The sequence below is a fragment of the Schistocerca nitens genome, chromosome 1 (assembly GCF_023898315.1).
Source record: "Schistocerca nitens isolate TAMUIC-IGC-003100 chromosome 1, iqSchNite1.1, whole genome shotgun sequence".
Lineage (NCBI taxonomy): Eukaryota > Metazoa > Arthropoda > Insecta > Orthoptera > Acrididae > Schistocerca > Schistocerca nitens.
The window spans coordinates 25,745,182-25,770,718 of NC_064614.1; the positions used below are offsets into that span (position 1 = coordinate 25,745,182).

The following is a 25,537-nucleotide window of genomic DNA, read 5'->3' on the forward strand; positions in this document are numbered from 1 at the left end:
TCAAATAGTCTGCCAACGACAGCTATGTGGGCCAGCCTCCACATACCACCTGTGGTGGGTTGCAAGACTAGAGCGCACAGCACGTGGCCCCCTATGCTGCCTGCTTGAGCCATCCTCCACACAGAGACAGCACAGCCAGCATTCCTCCTCACATTGTGTTCTACTGTTTATTGAACTGTTTCCGTGTTTTGTCATTTACTCCAGCGTGAATAAATAAACTTGTTTTTAGTGGCCACACTATTGGTTGTATCTAGCATTATTACACACTTAGTGATGAGTGTGGTGTTCGTTTCTTTGTGCTCAGTCTATTTGATTGTTCTGTCAGTCCACATGTTAATGGAGGCAATGCTCAAATCCCTTCTTGAGCAGCAGCAACAGGCTCTTATGGTCGCTATCACAAATTTGTCTGCCACGTTTACTATTTGGGCTTCTATTCTATCAGCATATGTGGCACTTTTTCCTCCCTTACAATCTGTGGTCAAAGATTGGAAGGCTTACAAGAAGCAGTTTCAGCAACACTTCTTGCTTTTGCTGTCACTAACCTGAACATATGTAGAACTTTATTTCTTTTATTTACTCTCACATTTACCAGTTGTTGGGCCAGTTAACCCCGGGAATCAGCATCGCTTTTGTTCAACGAGATGTGTAAGTTGATGTCCAATTATCACCACTAGCAAACACATGTCATTGCAGCGTGTGTCAATTTCTGTTGTCATAAACAACCCCACCTGTTCCACTGGGCTCGGGAGGCCATATTCCATGGCCTCCGTCACAAATGTCAGTTTGTTACCAATGCCCATAATGATTCCTACACTGATTCAGATGTCCATGATACCACCATACAGTTGGCTCCTGACAAGGAGCAGCATCAGTACACACTACAGTGTGAGAGTCCATCTTTGGCTTAATTGTTAAATACTGCTCAACGTTTTGAGGTATTTCATGCTACTGATGATCAGATTGAAGCTTAGTGTGACATTGCTGTGGTGGCTCATGTTCCTGGTCATCAGGTGTCAGTTAGTTCTCATGGGGAGTAAAATGTGTCAGCTGTACAAATGCAGCAGCCTAAGTGCTGCACTGGAAAGCAACATGCAAACAATAACAACAACAGCAACCACTGCCATGGCAGCACTCAGTGCTCCCATCTTGCCCATACTGTTTCACGCAACATGACAAGCTGTGTGCCCTAAGTGCTGGATGACTTACAACAACTGTAGGAAAAGAGGACATATAGTGTATTTGTGTCATTCCCAGTTCTCTCCTTCAGATGTGGACATGGATGTCAATTGTGTGTCTCCAATGCTTACAAATGATAAAAAGCTGTTTATTGAAGCATGAGTGATGGATGAAGTGCTCTGACTACAGGTGGACAAGGGTGCAGCTGTGACATTGCTGAACTCACAAGCTTATGTGAATTTGGGGTCCCCGACATTGCCTACAGTTACTCTGTGTTTGGTGAGTTACAACATGCAGTGTATTCCAGTTTTGGGGCACTTTACAGCTACCACTGTGTGTCAATCCATGGTTAGATCCTTCAAATCTCTGGTTGTGGATGATTTGTTTGGTCAGTATGCTTTTGGTGCCTTGGTTTTTCTGTTTCAGACGAGATGCACCTCACCAGTGGTTAGATTCTCTGTGTTCTGAGTTCTTGTCTCCATTTTTGGATGGATTAGGTTGTGCCACTAATTTTGGGCCCTACATTACCCGTAAACCTAAGGTGCAGCTGTGTTTTTTTCCAGGTATGCCTATTCCAGTGTCCTTGCATGATAAAGTGAAATCAAAATTGGACAGGCTGACGTCATTGGGTCACATAGTCTATTATATCAAGTTAGCTGTCTATCACCCTCGTGATGGTTAAAACACCAAAGGTCAGCTTTGCCTATGCGGTGACTTTACAGTTTCCATTAACAGTTAATATCTCATTGACACCTATCCTTTGCCCCATCAGGCTGAGTTAATGCCCAAACTCACCAGGGGCTGGCATTTCTCCAAAATTGAAGCCTATATACAGGTTCCATTGGATGGGTTTTCAAAAAATTCCTTGTGATTAACACACCCTTCAGATTGCACCAATATCAGCACTTTCCATTCAGTGTACCTAGTGCCCTTGTGATTTTTCTACATTTTTTGGAACAGTTGATGATGTCTGTTACAGGGAGCATCAACTATCTCAGTGACATTGGGATGACAGAAGCATCCTTGGAAGAGCATTTACGCAACTTATGCTCCTTGTTCATGGTTTTATATACAGCAGGGTTGATGTTCACTTGGCCAAGTCACACTTTTTTCAGCCACCCATTGTGTATTTGGGGTTTCTCGGAATGTTGTCTACCTTACCATTCCACTGTCAAAGAACTCCAGGCATTTTTAGGGGAAATTGATTATTATCACAAATTCGTTCTGGGTGCAGCCCCATTGTCACAATCTCTCCACGAATTGCTCCACAAAGATATTCCTTTTTGATGGGTGCTGGCGTGCAAACACTCTTTCACATTTTTGATATCCTAATTACTTTCTGCTCCTTGATTGGCTACCTTCCATCCTCGCCACCAGCTGGTTTAGGCTGCAAATGCCTCTCAATATAGACTCAGGGCTGTTCTTGCACATCACTATGAGGATGGTTCTCGGTGCCCAATAGCTTAAGCATCACAAACGCTCAACTCCACACAGCAGTGCTACTCCTAAGTTGAAAAGGAAGCACTTGCTATTGTCTGAGCCCTCAGGAAGTCAAAGCCCTCAGCAAGTTTCATGTGTTCATGTATATGGGTCAAAGTTCCACCTTATTACTGTCCTCAAGCCCTTGGTGTCATTGTTTAATCCTTCTGCTTCATTGCCTGACAAAGCAACACATCGCCTACAGTTTTTGGTCTTGTTTGTGTCTCGCTAAAACTATGAAATACATTTTCAGCTTCCTGTGCAGCAAACCAATGCCTATGTACTGTCCCAGGTTCTGATGGGGCCAGATCCTTCTTTTGATCAGGATGAGATCCTTCATTTTCACTTAGATGTTGCGGTGCAATGTACAGTGGAAGAGTTTCCTATTACAGGTTCATGGATTGCAGCTGCTGTTGCTGCCAATCCAGTTTTGCACTGAGTTGTTCACCTTGTTCAGCATGGTTTCTGATCCTTTACATAACTAATTTGCTCTCCTTCATCACATGTTTGTTTATGAATTTGCTCTCTTAGCTATGGATGGACTGTCACAGGATTGTGATCCTGACCACTCTATGGTGGGATTCACTTCAGCTCCTACATCAGGGACGCTGGGGAGGAGGGGGGGGGGGGGAGATCTCTCATACCAAGTCATCGGCCCATCAACATCTGTTTTGGCTTGGTATCTATGGTGACATTGTGCATCTTGTCACAGCCTGTTCTCAGTATGATACAGAATAGGCAACACTGCAGGTGATGCTCTCTCCATGGCACACACTGAACAACTGTAGGAACACATCCATGTTGATTTTGTGGGAGAACTGGCTGTTAAATGTCGATGCTTCCTCTGAATTTCCATATATTATCCGGAGCAGAGAAGGCTATGGTTCAGACCCTGTCAAAAAATTTTCTAGTGAAGGATATCCTAATACACTTGTGAATGACAGATAACATTCCACAGATTGTGTCTCAGACCTTCCACAATTTCTGCAGCCACCAAGGCACTTGCCATGTGACTGCTCCTCCTTTCCATCCCCAATCTAACAGTGAGATGAGACAGCTTGTTTGCATATTCAGGATTCAAATGAAAAACTACATTGCTGACTCTTCCATGGACTACACCTTGACACAACTCTTGAGTTCCTACAGGTTAACGCTGGTGGGGCAGCGAGATGTCCCGTAGTCACCTGCCACATTCCCTCCTGCAACTGTTTATGCCATCCCACCAACATCCAGTGGTGCGGCCCTCATTGCAGTTTGCTCCTGACTCTGCCATCTGGGCTTAGAGGTGTCAGCTGCTGACCGAAATGGATTCTAGCCATTATCCACAGTTGTTGTGGCTGCCACCTCTCTATGGTGGCACCAGTAAGGGTCTGGTGGTTCACCAACATGACCAGCTGTTCCCTTGTGCCACAGCGAGGGCAGCAGGTCTGCCGTCTCCACCTCCCTCAGCATCTGTCTCGGCCTCTCAGGGGATCCCTGCTGAAGGGGTGGACCCACCCACCTTGTGGATGTTGCCATCTCCTGCCTCTCCTCTGGGGTCCAGCGCCCCAATACATGCTGCTGGCCCTTCCTGTAATGCTTCGCTACAACATGCATGCCTGCTACCAGCTGGGGTGGCACTGTCATGTCCTTCACCACTGATGTGTCCAGCAACCCCTACCTAGTGTCCAGCACCTTCACCACGAGTGCAGTGCACTCATGCAGAGGGCCCAGACATTGAGATGCTGCCAGTGCGACTGTCACGAATCATCCTTTATGGTTTTTCGCTGGAGGTGGCCGCTGCACATGCCCGCGGGTGCACCACTTCCACTCGTCTCATTCCACTGTCACTGTCATCACGTATGGCATATACTCCAGGGACTGCAGTTTTGTCATCAGTCACCCTGATGCCCACATCAGAGGAGCATCCTTTCCCCAATATGGGTGGTGTGCTGTAACCCTGCACACAAAACCTGAATATGTACTGTGGTGTCAGGCCACTGATATGCTACACTACAGATAGTCCACCTGTGGCAGCTGCACACGTCAGCCACTAGAGGCCAGGCCACCTGCAGTGGGTCACAAGACTAGTGTGCATGGAACAACATCAGCCATGCTGCTTACCAGAGCTCTCTCTATATAGACAGCACAACCAGTGATCCTCCTCAGGATGTTTTCTACTGCTTCTTGTACTGTTTCTATGTTCATTGTTTATTTGAATGTGGATAAATAAACTCTTGTTCTTAGTGGCCACATTATTGGTTGTGTGTAGCACTACAATACACTCAAACTCTCTCTCTCTCTCTCTCTCTCTCTGTGTGTGTGTGTGTGTGTGTGTGTGTGTGTGTGTGTGTAGTAGGTTGCATCTTCATCATGTAATTAAGTCAACTATTTTTATTTAGTATGATTATTTATGACCCTGTAATCACTGTTTTCAGATGACTTTTGGGTTCTGTAGATGTTATTTTCACAGATGAAAAAAAGACATCACATCGAGTAAAATCAACATAATGTTTTACCCCATGAGAGGCAATTCCTACACTACAGTAATTGTACTGTCATTCAAATAGAAGATTCTTTGATGTCTTGTATGCAACACAACACAGTTAAAATGTGAGCTAACAGATTACTGTGATTATTCAGGTTACATGCTGAGCTACAAAAGAGATCATGGAAACTGGCAAGAAGTTAATTTAGAAGCTGAGAAGACTACCCACACGCTGGAAGATCTAAGCTGTGGAGGAACTTACCATGCATTTATTTCTGCACAAAATAGAATTGGCAACAGCCCACACAGTGCCATACTCACTGCTAAGACAAAAGGTGCAGGTTAGTAATTAATTATTCCTTGGTCTTCTTTTATACTATATCTCGCTTCAGCACTTATACAATTATACATAACTTCAAGAAAGTAATGTGATCATAAAAGAGCTTATTATATCTTTAAAAGCAACTAATGGAAACTCCACATAGGAATATCAACAGTGTAGGAAAAGATAGATTGCTACTTACCACAAAGAAGGCACATTAAGTTACAGACAGGCACAATTAAAAGTCACCTTCATCAGCAAAAGAGAAACAGAGCAACACACACCATTTAAACACACAGTCAAGCACAGCTCACACACACATGACTGCCAACTCTGGCAGCTCAGGACAGAATACCATTCTGGGAGTTGGCGCCATCATTGTACACACAGAAAGATGTAACTGCTTACCTACCGTTATGCTGGGAGTTTATCATTTAAGATAGAATTTTAAGAAACATCCAGACTGTGTTTTGACCAATAGCCAAGATCAGTGGCCATTTGTGTGTTAAAGATGATCTGAGGCTGAGGAAGCCCTGTGTTTAGAAGATTTCATGCCTCTGGGGCAAAGCATACATTAACTGTTTGTACTGTTGAGGACAAGTGTGTGGAACATTGCCACCACGTAAGATTATAACAGCCTGAAAAATCTGCAGTGGCAGAGCATTGTTTAGTACAAGGACACACAATGAAATACAGGGTGTATCAAAAAGAATCATCTGATTTTTAAAAAATCATAACTATTATGTTATTTGACATATGTGCATGAACAATGTACTGTTGGAAAGAGAAAACTGTTGAGTTTTACATGTTTCCCACTAGTTAGCAGTGGCATCTGGAAGTGTGGGAATTTTTAAACCAAAGGATTACTGAACGGTGGATCAAGCATACTGGACCAAATGATTCAGCCTTACATTACTGGCCTCCAAGGTCACAGGACATGTTGTTGTTGTTGTTGTTGTTGTTGTTGTCTTCAGTCCTGAGACTGGTTTGATGCAGCTCTCCATGCTCCTCTATGCTGTCCAAGCTTCATCATCTCCCAGTACTTACTGCAACCTACATCCTTCTGAATCTGTTTAGTGTATTCATCTCTTGGTCTCCCTCTACGATTTTTACCCTCCACGCTGCCCTCCAATATTAAATTGGTGATCCCTTGATGCCTCAGAACATGTCCTACTAATCGATCCCTTCTTCTTGTCAAGTTGTGCCACAAACTCCTCTTCTCCCCAATTCTATTCAATACCTCCTCATTAGTTATGTGATCTACCCATCTAATCTTCAGCATTCTTCTGTAGCACCACATTTCAAAAGCTTCTGTTCTCTTCTTGTCCAAACTAGTTATCGTCCAGGTTTCACTTCCATACATGGCTACACTCCATACAAATACTTTCAGAAGCGACTTCCTGACACTTAAATCTATACTTGATGTTAACAAATTTCTCTGCTTCAGAAACGCTTTCCTTGCCATTGCCAGTCTACATTTTATATCCTCTCTACTTCGACCATCATCAATTATTTTGCTCCCCAAATAGCAAAACTCCTTTACTACTTTAAGTGTCTCATTTCCTAATCTAATTCCCTCAGCATCACCCGACTTAATTCGACTACATTCCATTATCCTCGTTTTGCTTTTGCTGATGTTCATCTTATATCCTCCTTTCAAGACACCAACCATTCCGTTCAACTGCTCTTCCAAGTCCTTTGCTGTCTCTGACAGAATTACAATGTCATCGGCAAACCTCAACTTTTGTATTTCTTCTCCATGGATTTTAATACCTACTCCGAATTTTTCTTTTGTTTCCTTTACTGCTTGCTCAATATACAGATTGAATAACATTGGGGATAAGCTACAACCCTGTCTCACTCCCTTCCCAACCGCTGCTTCCCTTTCATGCCCCTCGACTCTTACAACTGCCATCTGGTTTCTATACAAATTGTAAATAGCCTTTCGCTCCCTGTATTTCACCCCTGCCACCTTTAGAATTTGAAAGAGAGTACTCCAGTCAACATTGTCAAAAGCTTTCTCTAAGTCTACAAATGCTATAAACGTAGGTTTGCCTTTCCTTAATCTATTTTCTAAGATAAGTCATAGGGTCAGTATTGCCTCACGTGTTCCAACATTTCTGCGGAATCCACACTGATCTTAGCCGAGGTCGGCTTCTACCAGTTTTTCCATTCACCTGTAAAGAATTCGCATTAGTATTTTGCAGCTGTGACATGACTGTACGTAATTATTTCTTGTGGAGGTTTATAAAGGACTCTGTTTATTTGCCTCCATTACCAACAACAGTGAATGAACTGAGAGATCACATAACAGATCAGCTGTGGTAGCTGTAACTCAAGACATGCTCACTGCAGTGTGGGAACAGTTTGAATTCTGCATTGACATATGCCATGCATCTCAAGGTGGGCATATTGAATGCCTATGAAAAAAAATGAAAAAAAAAACTTTTTGAGTTTCCTGTTCATTAAAAACAGGATTAATTGTATATATTTATTAGCTTCAGAAATATAGATGTGGCAAATTGGATGATTCTTTTTGATACACCCTGTTTTATGAGACTGTGAGGAATGGGAATTTTGAGAACAGCTGTAAAGATACAGTGGAAGGACAGAAGAAAACAGGAAAGAGAAGAATAAAAATGTTGGCTGAAGTGGAAAGAGGAACATACCTGACTACAAAGCAGTTGACCTGGAACGGAATTGTGAAGACAACAGTGGTGTTAAGAACCTGCCAATTTCCTGAACTCATTATAATGATGATGAGGATGATGGTGTGGTTGCTGCTGCTTCCTGTTACTGGGATTTTGTTCTCTAGGAATCCATTGAAATTAGACGAGCAGAGGTTCTTACTACTCCCCTGAATACATTGTGGAACCCTTTTCTGATCTGCATTAAAATACATTCTTTGACTCAGTTGCCAGAATATTTTGACATTTATGGCAGTGGTACCTCAATTTTGTTTGCCTTCATCACCGGCAGTGCTGCTCCTATCTTTGGGGCAGCACTCGTGACCCTTATAAATGTGCAAGTACTCTTTGCTGACCTGTAATGGCACTGGCTCCAGTGCGGCATCTGTTTGATGGAACTTACTGGCAGCAGCATCTCACCTAAAGATGATGGCCAGTTGATCCATTGAAATATTGTGTAAACTTTACTTGCGAGTCTGGCTGCACTCCTAAGAAAAGTATCAGTGTATCAATGGTGTGCCTCCAGGCATTTTGTCAGGTTGTTGTTTCCATTTTCTGTGCAATATTTTGATGATTGACCCAGCCGTCAGCTACAGGTGTTGCAAGTTTTGCTGTTATGTGTACTCACTGGCTGGACTCAACCAAACTGTGAACTATTGTTCTCATGCTGTTATTTATAGCCGAGTTCAGTTCCTGATGTCCACTACACCCTTTGATGAATTTCAGATCTTGCACTGCTGTCATGTGAAATGCACATTCTCTCAGTGTTTTCCAATTCTGGTGGGTGTTATGGCTGGTGAGATTTTAATAAATAGAATGCTGGACACCTAGCATTATTTAAATTGGAACCTCTATCACTGTTTATTACATTTTCAGAAACTTCTATTTTGATTTATATCTTAATTATGCTGTCCCTGAAACTCATACAAAAGCCAGGATTTATTTTTACTAATTTATGATGGTGTGTACTATAACAGCAAATACACAGTAACAACTCCTAATTATGTGTGTTCACATTTTCAGCTGTTTTGAATATTTAGTTTATCATTGGCAATCAATAAGGTAATAAGTGTTTTTGGGTGCTCATCAAATTTTTACTTTCGGAAAAGATAGACCAAAGAATTTGCATTAAATTTTGAAACTTCCTGGGAGATTAAAACTGTGAGCCAGACCAAGACTCGAACTCGGGACCTTTGCCTTTCGCGAGCAAGTGCTCTACCAACTGAGCTACCCCAGCACCACTCATGCCCCGTCCCCACAGCTTTACTTCTGCCAGTACCTCATCTCCCACCTCCCAAACTTCACACAAGCTCTCCTTGAACCTTGCAGAACTAGCATTCCTGGAAGAAAGGATACTGCGGAAACATGGCTTAGCGACAGCCTAGGGGATGTTTCTAGAATTAAAGTTTGTTTGAAAAATGGAATAAAATACAGCCCCACACTCGAAATGTTGACTATGGTTTTGGGGAATCTGCCATGAGTAAGACTAGAGTTTACGATTGGTATAAACATTTCAAAGAGGGTTGAGAAGGCATTGAAGATGACGACCACCTGGATGCCCTACCACATCAATTACTGACCACAGTGTGAAAGAAGTAAATAAAATGGTACTGTAAAATTCCTGAATCCCCATCAGAGAGGTCACTGATGTCTACCTATCCTTTGGCTCATGCCAAGCAATTTTTTTGGATGTTTTGGACATGAAAAGCACAGTTTGTTTTGAAATTGCTGAATTTCAACCAAAAACGATGCTGTGTAGACATTGATGAGGACTCACTAGATGAAGTCAACAGTGATATAGAATCTATAAAGAAGGTTATAACAGGTGACAGAACATGGGTATACAGATGTAACATCAAAACTAAGACCCGCTTCTCTGAAGTGGAACTGCCTGAAGACCCAAGACCAAAAAGTATTTGACAAGTTTGATTACATGTGAAGGTTCTTCTAACTGTTTTCCTCAGTCACGTTGGGATAGTGCATCATGAGTTCCTGCCATATGGTCATATGGTCAGTAAGGAATACTACCTGGAAGTTACGTGCTGCTTTCATGAAGCAATCCCAAGAAAATCACCAGAATTGTGGCAAAACCACTTGTGAAAGTTGCATCATGATAATGTTCCCATTCACACTTCAATGCTTGTTCATGTTTTTTGGCAAAAAAAACAAAACTGTTGGGTTGCCTCAGCCACTATATTTGCTGGACATGGCCCCCTGATACTTCTTTTTATTTCTGACACTGAAGAGAACCTTGAAAGGACATCATTCTGTCACCATTGATGAGAGAAAAACAGAACTGCTGAAGCTAAACACCATAACGAAAAGTGAGTTCCAGAAGTGCTTCCGAGATTGGAAAAGGTGCTAGCACAAATGTATTATGTATGAGGGAAATTACCATGGGAGTGTGACTAGATGCAGGCTAGACACATTTCAGTGGGCAGTTTTGCAGTAATTATGGGCATGTATGATAAGCTAAACTTAACAGCTTTTTTTAAGGCAGTAGATTTTAGAGTGTTCCTAATTGTCTTTAACATCTATTCAAAATAGCATATGTAGTTTAAGTTAATGTATTAAGAGGCTTCCCAAATATCCATACAGTGGGACATTCTTATTTATGAGGAAATTGTTATTAACAATAGTGCAGTTTTATGAGTAACTGTGCAGACATTCTTATGCTGCATGTGCAAGAGAAGAAACTTGGCAGTTCTAAGCCCAATGCAAGCTGAAGTAAAAATAAAAGTAACCTTTGTTGCTGCACTCAGTACATGACTCTCTCAATACACATTAAACTATGAGTGTCGCCATCAATGACTGCTCAAATGTCTCCTACCCATATCTAGAGAATATAATTCTACTCATTCTCCAGATATGGCCTTATACGTTTCTGATATCTAAAGTTCATGGCAACCTCTGGCTACTTCTTTTAACTGTACTTGTCATCCTGGGCCATATGCAACCATAAACGGTATTGCGTTTCAGTGACCTGTGCTGTCATCTACATCAAAATGACATATCAGCTGCCTCTCAGTGTTCCTTCTCTTTCTTTCTTTCATGTGTCTTGGATCTGCTTCACTTCTGTGTTTTAGGTGATTTAACACTAGCCAATAAACAACTCGAAAATATATGCAAACATTTCTTGAAAATTTCTTCATAGATTGTGTTGTGTCTAGACAAGACAGCCTAGACACAATGAGAGGAAGCCGAAAGGCACGCGCTTAAACTCACGCAGGCTGGCGTGAGGTCTGAAACAGGATACGTAATGAATGCTATAAAGAAAAGTACGTAGCTTCTGGAATACTTAACTTTAATCCACATTTGTAGAACATCGCTCTTGATGATACATTAATAGAATCTGAATATCAATTGAATACGGCGCCTTGCTAGGTAGTAGCAAATGTAGCCGAAGGCTACGCTAACTATCGTCTCAGCAAATGAGAGCATATTTGTCAGTGAACCATTGCTATGAACGTCGGCTGTACAACTGGGGTGAGTGCCAGGACGTCTCTCTAGACCTGCCGTGTGGTGGCGCTCGGTCTGCAATTACTGACAGTGGCGACACGCGGGTCCGGCGTATACTAATGGACCGCGGCCGATTTAAAAGGCTACCACCTAGCAAGTGTGGTGTCTGGCGGTGACACCACAGATTGCACAGGATGTTTACTTTTCAAATCCAGCAAAACTAATGCTATCACTGTGCTTCTCTGAACGTATAATTTTCCCTTTCCAAGGTCAAGATTAACATGGACTGGCACCATTGAAGCTTTTCTTTATGTATCTTGAGCATCGACGTTACGTGACCATCTGAAATTTTGGTCATATGAATTGGTATGATTGATGCAGGATGACATCCTAGTGTCTGAAACTTCCATTAGATCAAAGCTCCAACAAAAAATTAACTCTTTCTATTGCAGTATGATTTAATAGGAATCATTATGCGCAGGTTAAACCTTAAAAGAGGGATGTATTATTTTTTCTCTTGTATTCAAACTGAATTGATTAGAGCCCTACTAAACTCAGTGTTCTTGCTGAAATGCTATGCACGTGTATCATCTACTGTGTCTCAGTACTGTTCCTTAGACCTAGCATTGTACGAGAATGAGTCAAATGAAAACCTTAAATTTGTAATAACAAATCAAAATTTTGCACCGTTATCCTGTAAGTTGGTAAACGTGCTACAAACAGCTTGCAGAATGGCCTGTAGGTGGCAGCATAGTGCAGATGCACACATACCGTTGCAGTATCAGTATAAAGATGGCCGCCCCACTTGCGACTTGCACCAGGGAAGATCAGCGTTCTGTTATTCGGTTTTTGCATAGTGAAGGCGTGAAACCTATTGAAACTCATCAATGAATGAAGGTTCAGTACAGTGATGCATGTTTGTCACAGTAGCAAGTCTACAAACGGAGTAGGAAGTTTGCACATGGTGTGACTTCAGTGGAAGATGCTCCTCGGCCAGATCAGGCACAACGAGTTGTGACTCCAGAGAAAATTCCGGCAGTTGGAGCCATAGTGAAGGAAAACCACCAAGTGACACTGAATGACATTGTTTACAGATTAGTCATGGGTCAGCACACCACATTGTGCATGATGTGCTCCAGTTTCACAGAGTGTCTGCAAGATGGGTGCCAAGGCAGCTGACTCCTGAAGTGAGAGAACAATGTGTTGATGCTTGTGAAGAACTTCTTAGGCCCTTTGAATGAGAAGGTGATGGCTTCCTTGCAAGAATCGTTACTGGGGTCGAAACCTGGGTTGACTTCCACCAACTGGAAACGATGAGATCGAGCAAGGAATGGCACCGTTTCTCATCACCAAAACCAAAAAAGTTTCGAACAGAAGCATCAGCAGGGAAGGTTATGCTGACTCTCTTTTGGGACGAAAATGGCATCATTTTGGAGCATTGCATGCCTAGAGGGACCATTGTCACCAGTGCATCATACACAGATCTCCAAAAAAATCATGTGCGACCTGCAATCAAATCAAAGCGACATGGATTGCTGTCAGCAGGTGTCCTTTAGCAACATAACAATGCAAGGCCCCACACTGCTCGTACAACAGTTGCAACAATCACATACAGTGAAACCTCTATATAACGTTTTTCAAGGGACCACAAATTCTGAACACTGTATAGAGGAAAACACTATACAGAGGAAGGCTTCCAAATAATAATTATAGGGCATTACTGAAGATCAGGATACCACTAATCAGCTTTGACAAATAGATGATGTTTTAAATTTTCATAACATATGATATTCATTGCAAATTATCAATGTATCAACTGATTAGTTTTTTTAATTAAAACATGGGGCTCGGTAGGTGGATGGGTGAAAGTAAATTGATCAGTTTGTACAGTAAAAAGTTATAACAGATTCTTAAGATTGACATCATTCTCCAAAGCTGACAGGTGGTATCCCATTTTTCAGTTGACCCAATTATAGAATATGAGCCAAATTTTGTTTATGATATACTGAACATATTACATAAAAACACAGTAAATGGGACAGATTATAAAAGAATTAGTTACAAAAAAATTACTTCAATAATTGAATTATGAAATGGAACTTAAATTTGCACGAAACTCTAGGAACCTAAGCAATCTGAAAATAACATACCTATGATTTTTTAAAATATTCAAGCAGGCTTGCTTGTTTTCTGTTTCTCCTAGACTCTATGGCAATCATTTCTTGCTCCAAATGAGCAAGTTGAACTACTGTTCTGTCCTCAAGTCTATGGGCCATCATGTACCTCCTGAATGTTTTAAAGGCTTCAGCTGCCTTAGTATATGAGGGCACAGGGTCATCTTCCTTGTCACTGTCATTTTCACTACCACTATTACTCTACAAGCTTCTCTCTGCAGTCAGCTCCTCAATAATTTGTACTCCTGTGGTTGCCACATTGTCATCCACAGCCACAAAGTCCTCAAAAGTGACAGAATCACTGCCTATTAATTGGTGAAACTCTTGCAAATCACTTGCAACTTCTTCCACAGGAGCTGCCATCTCATTCTCACAGAATCCCGCTTTTGTGAAACAGTTTTTAATAGTTTCAGCACTTACTTCCCTCCACGAGTACATAATTAAATTTATTGCCTGTAAAATGTTCAGTTTCAGTTGTGAGCTTTGCTGGCTTCCCGGTTTCCTTTGATCCATCAAATTCAAGGCCTTTTTTACAAGGGCTGTCCTATATTTAACCTTAAGGGCGTGTATTATGTCCAAGTCCAAAGGTTGCAGACGGCTGGTGCAGTTGGGTGGCAGGAAAATTACTTTAACATTTCTCAGAAAGGGTACGTCTGGTGGATGTGCCGCACATCTATCCACAAACAGCAGCACTTTTCTTGCAGCACTCCCCATTTTGGCATCAAATTCTCTTAGAGAACGTAAAAATATTTCACTCGTCGTCCATGCCTTGGCGTTGTTTGTGTATTTGCACGGAAACGTGGAAATGTTTTTGAAGCACCTCGGATTTTTTGGCTTCCCGATAACCAAAGGTTTCAGTTTTTCACTGCCATCAGCGTTTGTACACAACAAAACGGTAAGACGTTCCTTGCTCTTCTTACCGCCATGGCAATTTTCCCCACGAAAAGTAAATGTCTTATCCGGCATTAAATTGAAAAACATGCCGGTTTCGTCAGCGTTATAAATGTCACACAGTTTGTAGCCCTGTATCAGATTAGGGAGATTCTGTATCCACTGAGCTACAGTTGGTTCGTCCACACTTTTACTTTCTCCACATTCCGACTTGTACACAACACCATGACGCTGTCGAAATTTATCAATCCATCCAGTGGACGCCTTAAAATTGTCCATTCCTAGCTGAAGTGATATTTGAAGCGCCTTCTCCTTCAAAATAGTTCCGTTTATAGGAATGTTTGCAGCACGTGCTTGCTGAAACCAAGTTAATAAAACTTTCTCCATTTCGTCGTAAGTGGATTGTTTCAAACGCATACGTTTCGAATTTCCACAATTCTCAAACCCTTCTATTATCGACGATCTGTTTTTCATGATAGTGTTGAGTGTTGAAGGGGCCAGTCCCAATTGCTTCGCTAGCTCCACGCGACTCACGCCAGGAGACGCCTCCACTTTTTTAATAATAGAAACCTTCTCTTCCAGAGAAATATTCTTCCGCTTTTCACCCATGTCCACTGATGAAAGCTTTAAAAAAACGTTATACCGAAGACACACACTTACTAGGCACACGAACTGTTTGCTGCTCAGCTCACACAACATGCTACTAAGTACTAATACAAAGCATCGACTGAAATGGCGCCAAAAAGATCGCAAGCAGAATGTGCGTCACATGTCACGTGACCGGGTTTTGCCGCTGACATATACGCTGAGCGCGGGCTTCCCGAGCCAGTGCAAAAAACCACATAACGGAAGACGATGCGTCTACATCCAGTCACTTAAACGTTATAAAGAGGTAAATAATTGACCAGGGTTCCAAAAATATGAGCGTTACATGGAGGAAACTGTAATATAGAAGAAACGCAGTAAAGAGGAAAATTTAACATTGTTTATATGGGCTTTTAGTCGGGACCGAAAAAACGGACGTAACATAGAGGAAAACATTATATGGAGGAACGTTATAAAGAGGTTTCACTGTACCTGCATTTTGAGTGTCGTCCTCATCCACCATACTCACCAGACCTTACCCCAAGTGATGTCCGTATGTTTGGAACACTCAAAGACGCAATGGGAGGAAAGAAGTTCCTTTCTGATGAAGAGGTATGCCACATGGTGCATGAGTGGTTGCGCGGACTACCAAAATAATTTTTTTCTAAAGGAATTTATGCACTTAGTAAGCACTGGAGGACTTGCATTGATCGTGGGGGAGATTATGTTGAAAAGTGATACAGCTTTGTACCACTTTTGCACAGTAAATAATATTTGAAAAATATTTGAGGTTTTCATTTGACTCACCCTCATACATTCCTAGTTGACTTGTGATATTATTATATTATGGAAAACATCTGTGCACTGTTATAGGAATTAATTTAGTTTTATCTGTTAGAACCACAGGTACCAAACACAGAGACCCTCATGTCAGCAAATGCAACGTCTCTTCATTTGCGCTTGCATAGCTGGCCAGATGGTGGATGTTCTATGTTATATTTTGTTGTTGAATACCGGATGCGTGAAAGTAATGATGAGTGGATACTCATTGACAATAATGCGCCACCAAAGAATCTCCTGATAGGGGATCTTCAACCCGCCACATGGTATCAGTTGCGACTAACTGCTCACAACAGTGCTGGTTCCACCAGAGTGCATTTCAACATTGCCACAACAACATTGACTGGAGGTAAGATAGCCATGATGAAGCACTCTATTGTTAAATTCTCTGAATTTCCATATAATAATTTGGCTTCATATATGTATCTAGGCCCAGTTCAAGAACATCTTTCCTCACAAGAGACTTACCATTTGAGTGCCCCTCCTTCCTCCATTTCCATCATACACTTCCACCAGTGTCAGTATTCACTACTAATTGTGATATCTACTACATAAAAACCTTGCTCATGTTCACCCCTGATGTCCTCCTCAGCTCTGAGTGCCAAGTGTGTGCTTGAGGTGTATCCAGTGTAGAAATCTTACAGTTCTAGTGCCCCTCTGTGCGTGGCACTCAAAGTGGCAACTTGTGTTGCTTCTGCCATAAACCAGCCCTGTGTGTATCTCTGGTTCAGCCACATTGCTTTGTTTTTAAATTTTCTATAGTGTGTGATATTCCTCTAGATTTGCAAGCACATATCAAACACATAAGCATCTAATAAGTAGAACAAATATAAAGAAGAAATATTAACCCTGTATTTCATTTCTCTTATCAGAAACTGTTGGCCCAATGCAAGTAAGTGGAAAATCAAAAAATGCAGGTCGATTCTATGAAGACATTCATGTTATAGTGCCATCCATTTGTTCTGCAATTTTGTTGCTATCTACTGGATTGCTTGTGTATGTGGCAATCCACAGAAGGTGAGTGAATAAACTGTAATAGTCTCTCCATTAGTGTGGTTCACTTGCCTTCAGAGTACTTCAAGTTCTTCTGTCCTCAGACAGTGTCGACAAGATACAGAGTACAAAGGAAATCAGGGCTTACCTGAGAGCCCAAGTGTTTGCAAGGCAGCAGCTGAAATGGATAACAAGAGAAACTTTCAGCAGATCTATTCATCGTGCCCCACTAAAATTGAGGATCATCTTACACTTAAGCAGTCGGATGATTCTTCTGGTAAGAAACATACTGAGTATATCAAAGATTGATATTACTTGTATTGTATTTTTATACAGTGTCTGCTTTGGGTCGTAACATGTTATGAAACAAGAGTGTTTGATTGACAATAGAGTACCTCAATAATTTTAGTGTCAACTGTGTTAGTATGTAATTTATTGTGATGGAAAAACTATTACTAGTGTGAACTTATTAATATTTGTTTAACATACCTGAGGGAGTTAGATTAGGAAATAAGAGACACCATACGTAGTACTGTAGATGAGTTGTATTATTTGGGCAGCAAAATAACTAGTGATGGCTGAAATAGCGAGGATATGGACTGGGTTTCCATCTGAGCTCTTGATGTTCATACAAGTGGTTCTCTTTTCTCCAAAGGTCTCTTTTATTTTCCTGTGGGCAGAATTTCTCTTACCCCTAGTGATATATGCCTCTAATCCTTACATTTGTCCTCTAGCCATCCCTGCTTAGCCATTTTGCACTTCCTGTCGATCTCATTTTTGAGACGTTTGTATTCCTTTTTGCCTGCTTTATTTACTGCATTTTTATATTTTCTCCTTTCATCAATTAAATTCAATATTTCTTTTGTTACCCAAGGATTTCTACTAGCCCTCGTCTTTATACCCACATGATCTTCTGGTGCCTCCACTACTTCATCCCTCAAAGCTACCCATTCATCTTCTACTGTATTTCATCATTTAACCATACAGCAAAGCTGCATGCCCTCGGGAAAAATTACAGCTGTAAATTCCCCTTGCTTTCAGCCATTCGCAGTACCAGCACAGCAAGGCTGTTTTGGTTAGTGTTACAAGCCATATCAGCCAATCATCCAGACTGTTGCCCCTCCAACTACTGCAAAGGCTGCTGCCCCTCTTCAGGAACCACACGTTTGTCTGGCCTCTCAACAGATACCCCTTCATTGCGGTTACACCTACGGTATGGATATCTGTATCGCTAAGGCGTGCAAACCTCCCCACCGATGGCAAGGTCCGTGGTTCATATCCGTCACACTTCTTAAATGAGACTCCATACTCACAAATCAAATTTTGTGTTCCAATAGCTTGTGCATGATGCCGCCATGAATGACCACTCCAATTCTACCATTCGGTTGCCAATCCACAGAGTCCAGTAAATCACATCCCTAAGACAGTATAGCATTTTTTTGTGTCAAAGTGAACATTGTAATGATCTCATGCATATCCATTGCTTTGAGCTCTCTCTCATCCATCAGTCACAGAGCTGACTGATATGTCTGCATGGGTAGAACTGTCTGTTTACTCTTCTTGTAGTAATGCTCAGCAGTTATACCCCAAAATATTCTGCATTAATATACAGACAAGGGGCAGGCTAAAAGTTTTGATTGTCACCTCAAAGAAATCAAGCTGTGACTATGGAGCTTGGTGATGGTGTTAAGCTGTGACTACGGAACTCGGTGGTGGTGTTTGTCTTTACAAAATCGTGCTTCAGTGTGAAGCTTTTTCCAAGTGGTGGGTGATTTAACAGAGACCTTGGTTGTAGAGGTCTGCAGTTTGGCTATTCAGGAAACATTCCATGTTGGAAATCGTTTTGTCATAATTCTGGAAATGCCTGCCAAGCAATGGTTTCATTATCCAGTCATTCAGGGAAAGAGCAAAATATTACTGGATCCATGCCAGGAGAGTAAGGGACCAACTTCCCATTATCCTCTGTCTTGGTGGTCTCTTGTAATATCAGGAGATTTTGATAGTAATTTGCTAGCATCACAGTATGACAGTCACAAAAAAATACTCTGCATCGCCTTGTCCGATGGTGGTTGGATCTTCCTATTTTTTGGTGGTAGTAACTCCATATTTCCACTCACTGTTCTACTGCTTTGTCTTGGCACCACACAGCAGTCGTACATGGTGATCAGACAGATAAAGAAATGGTCCTACTTGAACTGATACAGCTACACCATTTTTTTGATGTCTTGGTTCGACAGGTTTTTGAATGGGTGTGGAACTGGTCACGATACTGTGGCGTGGGAATTCCAAAGTGTAGCAGTACTCCAAATATGCACCTACAAACAAACAAAAACTCAGTTATGTAACGTTATTTTATCAAGTTTATATTGAAACCTTATGACTACGGCTTGTACTGAAGACACAGTACAATGTGTAACATTGCTGATTTAAAAGGTGTTGATCAGCATCTCCTTTTCTGACCTAATGGATGAACATATAGGTATTTATAACTTTTTTGAATAATCAATATGTCAGTGTGGAAGATAAATTTCACTTAATGTACTTTCTTGATGATCAGCTTGCAGATAAGGAGTCATAATTATGACAGAAAGGTCAGTAATGTACAAATACTTAAATAAGTCTAACTTACCATATTCACCCGAGTGCAATATGACCCCGAATATAAGACGATCCCCTTTTTTTAAGAGGCTCCTTGAGAAAAATTTATTTTTAACATATTCTGAATACCGTAATCAAAAATTACAAGTTGGTTTATTGAAATTAATTATTTGCCTAAAACACTAGTATTTAGCTATTTTAAACTTAGGCCATTTATTGACTGTCTGGATTTTGATAATACAAGAAGAAATAAAATAACAAAAAGAAATGATTTACATCAATTTTTATTTTCACTACCTTACTAAGTCTGTCGTATGTGGTATCATTATTATCAATCATAACCATCATCTTAACAGCGCAGTTGTGAAATTTTTTATCTTTGCCATCACATATATTTTGCTGTTTGTTCCAAATAAGTGCAATATCTGATGTTGTGGTTGTGGTGTAACATGAGAATGCAACTGTCTTTTGCCATGTACATATCGTATTTTGAAACTTCTTGGCAGATTAAAACTGTGTGTCGAACTGAGACTCGAGCTCGGGACCTTTGCCTTTCGCGAGCATGTGCTCTACCAACTGAGCTACCCAAGCACGACTCACGCCCCGTTCTCACAGCTTTACTTCTGCCAGTACCTCGTCTCCTACCTTCCCAACTTTACAGAAGCTCTCCTGCGAACCCTGCAGAACTAGCACTCCTGAAAGAAAGGATATTGCAGAGACATGGCTTAGTCACAGCCTGGGGGATGTTTCCAGAATGAGATTTTCACTCTGCAGTGGAGTGTGCGCTGATATGAAACTTCTTGGCAGATTAAAACTGTGTGCTGGACAGAGACTCGAACTCGGGACCTTTGTCTTTCACGGGCAAATGATATCGTATTTCATTTCTATATTGATGTGGGAATGTTACAATGTTTCTTGTATCTGGGGACAATGGGGAGCTATGGTTCCCCCAGGCCCCTAGTCTCAGGGTAAGGAAAAAAATATAGTACAGTCAGGTGATTTTCTTTCAAGAATATGATTTAAAGGTTTGCATTATGCAGGTTTTTAACAGGCGCAAAACTGGATCTTCTTTGTGGCTGCTTACAAGTCACCTTTTGTCTTTCAAAATACTAAAAATACTCCATACCTCAGGCCTTGGCCACCCCTCCTATAAACCATCATATGGGTGCTTGTGTTCCAAACATATTATCTACCCATCGCTCTTTCATTGGCTGCACAGAACCAGCAGCTGACCTATACCCAATTGTATCTTTCATACCTCACAGTGAGCATTGACAGCAATTGTAGGAAACACGTAAGTACACTGTACATGGTTTTTATGACTTAAATTTTGAATATTTTTGAAATAATCTGTTTCTCATAACATCATATCTGATTCTCTCTGATTCCCTTCTTCATCATTGTCTGATCAAAGATGCTCCATATCTGAAAGTGTAATAATTTTGTTATCAACAGGACATTCAACGTAATTTCCCTTTTCATTTACTTATCCTTATGCTTCTATAGATTCACTTACATCTCTTATGTTGCCTGAAGAATCTTTGCAAGATACATATCATAAGTCAGTTTGTGGAAATAACTTTTACTCTGCTGTAAGTGAATTATTTTCTGAACACGGTAAAATAATTGGAATGAAAAAGAAGCTTGGTTAGAGTATAATGGCCTGTCAACTTTGGGTACATTAGACAAAGAGCCCTAGCTCAGGAAGAACTTGGGATGCAAACTTTTCAGGGAACTATCATGCATTAACCTCAATTTTCATTGAATCAAATTGAGGATTTCAGCACAATTATTTCCAATCATTTATGCAGCTAGTCCTCGTGGTTCAATGGATTGGAGTTCTAGCAGAGTTGCTGGAGGTCCAAACATCTGTGTAGGCCTCCAGTAGTTCATAAGGTACACTTTTTTCAGGAAAAGACAAAGATCCATGTTCTAAGTCCAGGCCAGAACACAATTGTATTTTGCTGAGAAGGGCAATTTCTGTGCACACTCTGCTACAGAGTAGGTATTTTATCCTCGTAGCTAATTCATTATTTTTACCATTGTCTTAAGATGAGTTCTGCAGTATATATCCTTCCTGATTTACTACTGCAATTGAAATAACTTTCGTCAGCAATAACATTGTTCACAAATTTCTACCAGGAACTCTATATGAATAACAATTTCATTTTGTTTTATCATTTCAGAGCTCTATGAGATGAGCCCATATGCCACGTTTCCTGTGTCATGTGATCTTGCAAGGACAACTAACACACCAACACTTGACTATACAATGCAGTTTAAAACCTTTGGACACCTGGAAAATGATAGTGGTGTACAACAGGGATGCACTCTTCAAGTCAACAGAAAGCGTCAGCACATGATGTCTGATGACAGTGCAGGTATTCATTGTTTGTAGACTGATAACCTTGTAGTTTAGTCCCTTTAATCTACATACCAACCAACCAACCATTGTTTGTATCAAATTATATTATAAACTAAAAAGGTGCTTAGGTACAAAAAATATTTTATAGTCATCTCTGCCTTTTTTTAACTTTGTGGTTCTGATACGACCAACTTACGAGATCTGCATATACCGTGTCTTTGCAGCCCACTTATGAGATCTGCATATACCGTGTCGTTTGTTCCAAACTATGGAAAAAAGAACTCATAGATTTTAATTCCAGTGTCTTTAAAATATAACTTTTAATATATTGTACAGTTATATCGGTTTTGTAGCAAAGATCCATTGCCGTGTGTATTACTTCATTGTGTGGTGGTCTTCTTTAAGTACTTTACTTATGTATGAAACTTATTCACAGTTGCAAATATGGTCAACCATCAGCTGTACAGGGTGTTACAAAAAGGTACGGCCAAACTTTCAGGAAACATTCCTCACACACAAATAAAGAAAAGATGTTATGTGGACATATGTCCGGAAACGCTTAATTTCCATGTTAGAGCTCATTTTAGTTTGTTCTTCCACCTACGCTCAATGGAGCACGTTATCATGATTTCATACGGGATACTCTACCTGTGCTGCTAGAACATGTGCCTTTACAAGTATGACACAACATGTGGTTCATGCCCGTTGGAGCTCCTGCACATTTCAGTCGAAGTATTCGTACGCTTCTCAACAACAGATTCGGTGACCGATGGATTGGTAGAGGCGGACCAATTCCATGGCCTCCACGCTCTCCTGACCTCAACCCTCTTGACTTTCATTTATGGGGGCATTTTAAAACTCTTGTCTACACAACCCCGGTACCAAATGTAGAGACTCTTCGTGCTCGTATTGTGGACGGCTGTGATACAATATGCCGTTCTCCAGGGTTGCATCAGCGCATCAGGGATTCCATGCGACAGAGGGTGGATACATGTATCCTCGCTAACGGAGGACATTTTGAACATTTCCTGTAACAAAGTGTTTGAAGTCACGCTGGCACGTTCTGTTGCTGTGTGTTTCCATTCCATGATTAATGTGATTTGAAGAGAAGTAATAAAATGAGCTCTAACATGGAAAGTAAGCGTTTCCGGACACACGTCCACGTAACATATTTTCTTTCTTTGTGTGTGAGGAATGTTTCCTGAAAGTTTGGCCATACCTTTTTGTAACACCCTGTATAATGGAATGACAGCAATGAAAATATGTGCCAGACTGGGACTCGAACCTGTATATTCTACTTTACATGAGCAGTTGGAGGAGATTAGTGTTCATTGTCCCGTCGACAACGAAATCATTAGAGATGGAGCACAAGCTCGGATTAGGGAACTATTGGGAAGGAAATTGGCTGTGCCCTTTCAAAGGAACCATCCCGGTATTTGCCAGAAATGATTTAGGGAAATCACGGAAAACCTAAATCAGGATGGCTGGAGATGGGTTGAGCCGTTGCCCTGCCAAATGCGAGTCTAGTGTGCTAACCACTGAACCACCTTGCTCAGTAAATGTTATCAGTTGCCTTAACTGCTTTGGCTATCTGTGTATGACTCATGACCAGACTCAAACTTCCATATGTCATTGTTCCCGCATCGTAACCTGTGCACACATTGTGAACAGGGGAGGATATTTTAATTGAAAGTCATTGGTCAGTATTGGCAGATAAATACAATATTGCATTGCCTGTGTTGTTAAGATGAGCGATGCAATTTTCCTTTGGACAAGCATGCTTGTCTGAAAGAACATTGCATCCTTCTTCTTAACAACACAGGCCCTGCAATATCAGCTTTATTTTTAATTTTCTGATGAGGAGGTGGCTATTGTGCACCACTGGACACACTTTCAGGGGGACCAAGGTTCAGTTTCTCACTCAACTATGCTGAATTCTGTTTTACATGGTTTCCTTAGATTGTTTAATGCAAATACTGTGGTGGTTCCTTTGAAAAAGATGTAGCCAGTGTCATTCTCCGCCCATCCACAGTCTAAGCTTTAGTGCCATCTGTAAAAACCTCATCACTGAGAGGCCATTAAATCCTAATCTTTCTTTCATTTCACAAGGAGAAAAGAACGTGTCTAGTGATTTCAAGAATTTAATGGATAATAAAATGAACATTGCATGTGTGTGTAGGTGTGTGCAACGTAAAAGCCATCACCTACATGGACAGGAACTGCAATGCAGTGGTATTTCATTCCCAAGGTACGTGTATTCAGGGTACCAGTGTATTTCAAAACAGCAGCAAGTCAGTTGCACATCAGGCAGCCATCATTGCTTTTCAAAGACAGTGGTCATGATCCAAAGAAATATCTGATAGGATTCAGCTGAGTCACCACATGCAATATGTGGGATGACATGATGTGTTTTGGAAATGTGTACATTTACTTGTACACCAGAGTCCTGCAGGGTTGAGAACAATGAAGAGAAGCTCAATAACTAGGACAAATAAGAGGCTGAAATGAAAGAGAGAAAAAATGGTTGATGGTCAGTACAAAGTTCACTTAACAGAAGAACAAATTAAGAACAGGACAAAAAGGCCTGGAGGAATGACACAGTCCTATATGAAGAGTGTTTTGGTCATATGTCACATTGTGAATCTGAATATTACAGACTGATGAAAGGAGTTGCGGAAGATGTGTACCAAGCTCTTATGGGAATTCATCAAATTGTGCCAGTGTATCAGGGAAATGAAACAGAAAAAATTCAGATAAAAGAAGTTTGACTGACCCCCAAATGTGGTCTGTATGGCAATTCTGGGAGATCTTCGCAAACTCACCTCACTCTTTTGCCAGGTAGTGAGAAAAGAGATACAGCATTTATGGTTACCAGGATTGTTAAAGCAAATGTGCGGGAGATAGCAGCAATGAAAGTTAAGACCACATTCAGGAAGTGGTAGAGAATATTAAGAAGAGGTGTGTCAATATTTAGCACAAGTCTCTGCTACCAGTTGTACGTGCCAGGAAGAACTGACATCACTTAGTTCCAGTAAGATGGACATAGAGGAATTATGGGCAAAGTTTAAGCAGATTGTAAATCATGGTGTGGAGAATTGTGTGTCTAGTAAATGGATTAAGGATGGAAAAGAGCCACCATGGTTTAATAATGAAATTCAGAAAATGATAAGGAAGCAGAAGTTGTTGCACTCTCGGTTCAAAAGAGAATGCACAAATGACACAAGCAAAGGTTACTAGACATTCGTATATCTGTAAAAAGATCTATGCACAAAGCCTGCAACAACTACCAGTGTCATACCTTAGCAAAAGATATGACGGGGGAACCCGAAAAAATTCTAGTCCTGTGTAAAATTGCTTCCATCCAGCTACTTGTTGACCAGCCTGGTGTGGCAGTTGAAGATACCAAAATGAAATCTGAAGTTTTAAGTTTTGCATTTGAGAAATTGTTAACACAGGAGAATTGTACAAACATACTATCACCTGACCATCAGACAGTCTCCT

At 41.0% G+C, this 25,537-nt stretch overlaps 1 protein-coding gene across 1 annotated transcript in view; it reads left to right on the forward strand.

Moving 5' to 3' along the window:
* The window catches only part of LOC126257285 (Down syndrome cell adhesion molecule-like protein Dscam2), a 587,314-nt gene that overhangs the window by 498,997 nt on the left and 62,780 nt on the right, over positions 1–25,537 (forward strand). The window contains exons 30-34 of the mRNA XM_049955551.1: positions 5,278–5,463; positions 16,139–16,429; positions 16,953–17,097; positions 17,178–17,350; positions 21,858–22,052. Coding sequence (XP_049811508.1) covers positions 5,278–5,463; positions 16,139–16,429; positions 16,953–17,097; positions 17,178–17,350; positions 21,858–22,052 — 990 coding nt within the window. The remainder of the gene's footprint in view (positions 1–5,277; positions 5,464–16,138; positions 16,430–16,952; positions 17,098–17,177; positions 17,351–21,857; positions 22,053–25,537) is intronic.